This window comes from Lepidochelys olivacea (assembly GCF_965140295.1).
Source record: "Lepidochelys olivacea isolate rLepOli2 genome assembly, chromosome: 18".
Lineage (NCBI taxonomy): Eukaryota > Metazoa > Chordata > Testudines > Cheloniidae > Lepidochelys > Lepidochelys olivacea.
In genome coordinates, this window is record NC_140428.1 from 18,167,009 (window position 1) to 18,171,145 (window position 4,137).

General features: G+C 48.1%; 1 protein-coding gene across 1 annotated transcript; it reads left to right on the forward strand.

The window, feature by feature from the left end:
* Nucleotides 1-958: 958 nt before the first annotated feature.
* LOC311533049 (C-type natriuretic peptide 1-like) lies at nucleotides 959-3,370 on the forward strand. Its single transcript, XM_084652128.1, has 3 exons — nucleotides 959-1,110; nucleotides 2,204-2,521; nucleotides 2,988-3,370. The coding sequence occupies exons 1-2, from the start codon at nucleotides 1,018-1,020 to the stop codon at nucleotides 2,507-2,509; spliced, it is 399 nt and encodes a 132-aa protein (XP_084508254.1). The 5' UTR covers nucleotides 959-1,017; the 3' UTR covers nucleotides 2,510-2,521; nucleotides 2,988-3,370.
* Nucleotides 3,371-4,137: the final 767 nt, after the last annotated feature.

A 4,137-nucleotide genomic window follows, 5' to 3' on the forward strand; every position in this document is an offset into this window, starting at 1 on the left:
GGAGCTCACCCGCACTGAGCGTGCTGGTAAACAGGTGGCAAATACACAACCACCCTAATTCACTGGACTTAAGCCAACACCCAGACCAGACTGTGTCTGGCCCTCACAGCTATCCAAAGCTGAGAGCCAGGTATCCCCCAACTTTCACCCTCCCCGCACAGGGGCAGCTATGATATGGCTAGGGCCAGAACCACTATTTCCTGTTAATGCTTCTGGCAGTGCCAGCTTCACAATAGGGAAGTGCTCCCCACGGACCAGGGGAGAAGAGCGTATGCTGCACCTGGGACAGAGACACTAGGGAATTCTCTTGGTATTTAAATCAGGTTCTAAATTCACTGCTTGTCACCCAAACCAGTAAGAATCTAAATGTCAAGAAAAGCAACTTTCTGAGGCAATTGGTCATATTTGCAGGACTTGGAATGCCCTTGCACTCTCCAAACCCACCCCGCTTTTCCCTCCTGTCATCAAGTACCAATGTAATTAAAATAATACACTCTTCTATAGCGTACATGTTTATGAGACCCCCAGATCCCCCAGCATGTGCGCTTCTGCAATGACAAAATAGCCAAGCGTATGGGCGGGGGGTGCATTGCAGATTCTACTTCTTTCCATATTTCTCTCTTGATTATTTTTCTACAGAGGCACAGAAAAGCAAGCATAAGGTTTAATGATCACACTGAGTGAAGAAAACGAACATACAGGTGGCATCAGAAGAGCAGGCTGCAGATCAACAACTACAGGATGCTGCCACACAGCTCAAGGAGCGCAAAATGTGCTCCTCTTATTCCCAGCCAAAAAGAGTTAAACTCCCTCCTCCCCTTGGGCTAATGAAAGCTGATTAGAACCTCTTAAACCAATCCTGGCTGTGGCAGGAGCTCAGAGGTGGCCCTGGGAGGGGATGGGGGAAGGTATAAAGGCTAGTAGCCAGAGACACAGAGTGACATTGCAACAGGAGAGACTCAAGGGGAAGAGGAGCCAGAGACGCCCCATCACTGCAGGAGACAACACAACACAAAGATGAACCCAAAGCTTATTTTCTGCTGTGGATTTCTGCTGCTGCTTCTCCTCAGCCAGGACCAGGCAAGGGCCAAACCTCTCTCCAGTTTACAGGTAAGAGAGCAGCTGCTCATTTCAACATCATGTGGCCGATGAGTCGTTGAAACTTGGAGTTACTGGCTCCAAAGATTCAGATTAGATACGGCTCTTCTTAGCCTTCCCTGGCTGCTTGAAGGTGCTCAAGAGCGTCGGGGTCATGAAGCTGGCAGACATGGGTTACTTAACTGAGCAAAACCAAAGCTATTCCTTGCCTGACTTCTCTCTCGATTGACTTTAGATAATTGGAGGTCAAGTGTTGTTTGTTCCCCGGGGTAGGAGGGAGACTGCAAAATTTCAGGTCAGTCTGGGATTGGGTGAAGTCATTAAACTTCAGAGAAAAAGAAGCTGCATTTTCTTACCCAGAGTATGGATGTCCTCCCCCCTGTAGCCCTGCCCTGGGCACTGGCAAGTTCATCCGTCGAGTTCCTAACCTGCCTCTGTCTCTAGCCGAAGTATCTGGTTTTGGCTGCATGCTATTAACAAGGAGGGGAATCGTCTCTCAACGGAACTGCAGAGGATTCAGTCACCCGCTTGATAAACCCAGGAAAGAGAGGGAGAGAAGGGATCCTACGCTGTTAATAAAAAGCATTTTAAGTATCCCCGGTAGAAAGAGTATCTTCTAATTATCTCACCGTCGGTCCAACATCCCTATATACCCTGTAACCCTCCAACCTCCTCAGAGCTAATCCTTCCAGCATCAGCCTAGCCTCTCCCCAGCTGTTCCATTAGATCCATCCTTTGCTTACTATTCCTTTAGCCCCTCCAAGCCTCTTCGTTTCTCATCCCAGACACCAGGCTCCCAGCTTTAGGAGAGACTCCTTTTACATCCCTCACTTTTCTGGTCCATGTCGAACTGAGATCATAGCAGAAGCCTATAGCCCGAAGGCATCTGAGAGCCAGTGTCCAACATAAAACAGAGTTGTTAGTGGAGGACAATGAAGACCAGAGATCATTGTCATTACTTTGTTGAGATTTTAGCACATTTTTCTATCCAAGTCAAGCTTAAAATGGGTTCGTTTGAGATGAGCATTGATATAGGTTTACATGACAATATTTGAAGGAGTGTCTGAACCTCAATACCACCCCCACTCTCCTCCCTGTCTTTCAGAGCCTGTCCAGATTGTTAGATGAGGATCTGGAGCATCCCCTGGCTTCTGAGGAGATGGACCAGGAGCAAGAAGACATGATCCCAACAGGTGCCTTTGACCAACAGGACTCTGTGCTCCAATGGGCCCGAAACTCCAGGGACCTGCCCGAGGGGGTCCCCATCAGCGACAGTACTTTCCAGAGGCTCTTCAGTGATCTTCTGGGCTCATCCAGGAGATACCGAGGCAGGAGCAAAAAGGGCCTGTCCAGGGGTTGTTTTGGTGTCAAGCTGGACAGAATTGGATCCCTGAGCGGACTGGGATGCTAACTATTCGCTATGGTAAGAGAGAAGCGGCATGAGACTGTGTGTGTGTGTGGGGGGGGGAGGTATGAGTACATAGAGGAGGAAGAGTTAAGAGCTCGAATTGAAGGAAAAGGTACATATGACACTGGCCATCCCTCCTCCCCTCAGACCCAAGGGACCAACTTCACCTTGGTGCAACTCCACAGACGTCCCTGGCACCACCTGCATATTTGATTTATTGATCTTACACCCCCAGGGCTTTACCCGCCCCTCCCCTGCCTTCCCCAAATCAGCTGTGTGCAGTTTGTCCTGCCTCAGAGAAGCCAGCCAAGAGAGGCTTTCGCCAGCTCCCCAATGACGCTGGTGTAAATCCAGAGAGACCCCCTGGAGCAGGGTAAGTGAGCAGAACCGGGCCCTAGAAAATAGTGAAGTCAGTTAGTTCCTGTTAGTGAAACCTGGCTGAGCTCCTTTCTGTCACTTACTCCTTTTGTTTCCTTGGCAGGACTAAGATTTTCAGGACCTAGAGGACCCATTGCCTTTCAATGAGATGTTCAGCTCAAACTGCTCCAGCGCCACTAACTCCCCTGTGGACACTGTACTGAATGAGTTCCTCCCGGGCCATCCCCCCACCATACGTGACCATTGCTACCTTGTTTGTAGCATGGTATTAACTTATCAAAGCAGTTATCTGTTCCATTTGTCTTGTTGATGTGCCAAGTGTAGGAAAATACTCTCACAGAACAGTCCTCATTGTGTCATGGATGCTGAAAATACATTGGTTTTCATCATTTAGTGAATGTGTTTCAAACCTCCACTCTGATTTTCTTCCTAATTCATCATTCCAGAAGGCAAAGTGCTGCCATGATTTACATTTGGTCAAATAAATATGAGCTATTCAGATTCATCTGATGGCTGGTTAATGGTTAACATGCATGTTCTGAGAGGTTGTTTGAAGAAAGATAAAAAGGGATTTTATAAAAAGAAAAAGAAAAACAAACAAACAAAAAAGAAAAACAAAAAGCATTTACCTCAGAAAAGCAGCTGGGGGAGTCCAAGAGAACACAGCATGGCTGATGCAACAGCCCTCACTGGGGGTTGAACCCTGGCCTTATAGCACTAAAGCATTTGCCTCTATCACTTGAGATAAAGGGGTAACTCCATCAGCTGGCAGCAGTAGTAGGTTGTTATTCTCTATGTGGGCCAGCCACTAGAACGGGATGACGCACTTTACAAGCAAGTGACACTGACATGAGGCCCTTTTGCATACCTATTCTAAGGAAGCTTTCACCTTCTTTGCTAAGTGCCACAGGAAGTCCCAGCTGAAATCCTGGGGGAGGTTTGCATGTTTAAGGTTGTCTGGTCTAGAAAAACATTGTCCTCCTTGACGGGAAGCTCATCGTGATCCCTAGTCTTATGCATGGCTCACTTGGGACACAAACTAGTTTTCTGACAAAAGCTGTATCCAAAATACACCTGGGCAGGCTCTTTGCTGCAAACAGTGCAATCACGGAACCTGGCCCTGTTTTCCTGGGCTCAGGCTAGGTCTACACTACAGTCTGTGTTGGCAGAACTTACATCGCTCAGGGATGTGAATAAACCACGCCCCCCCCCCCCGAGCCACATAAGTTACATGCATTCATGAGCACAGCGCT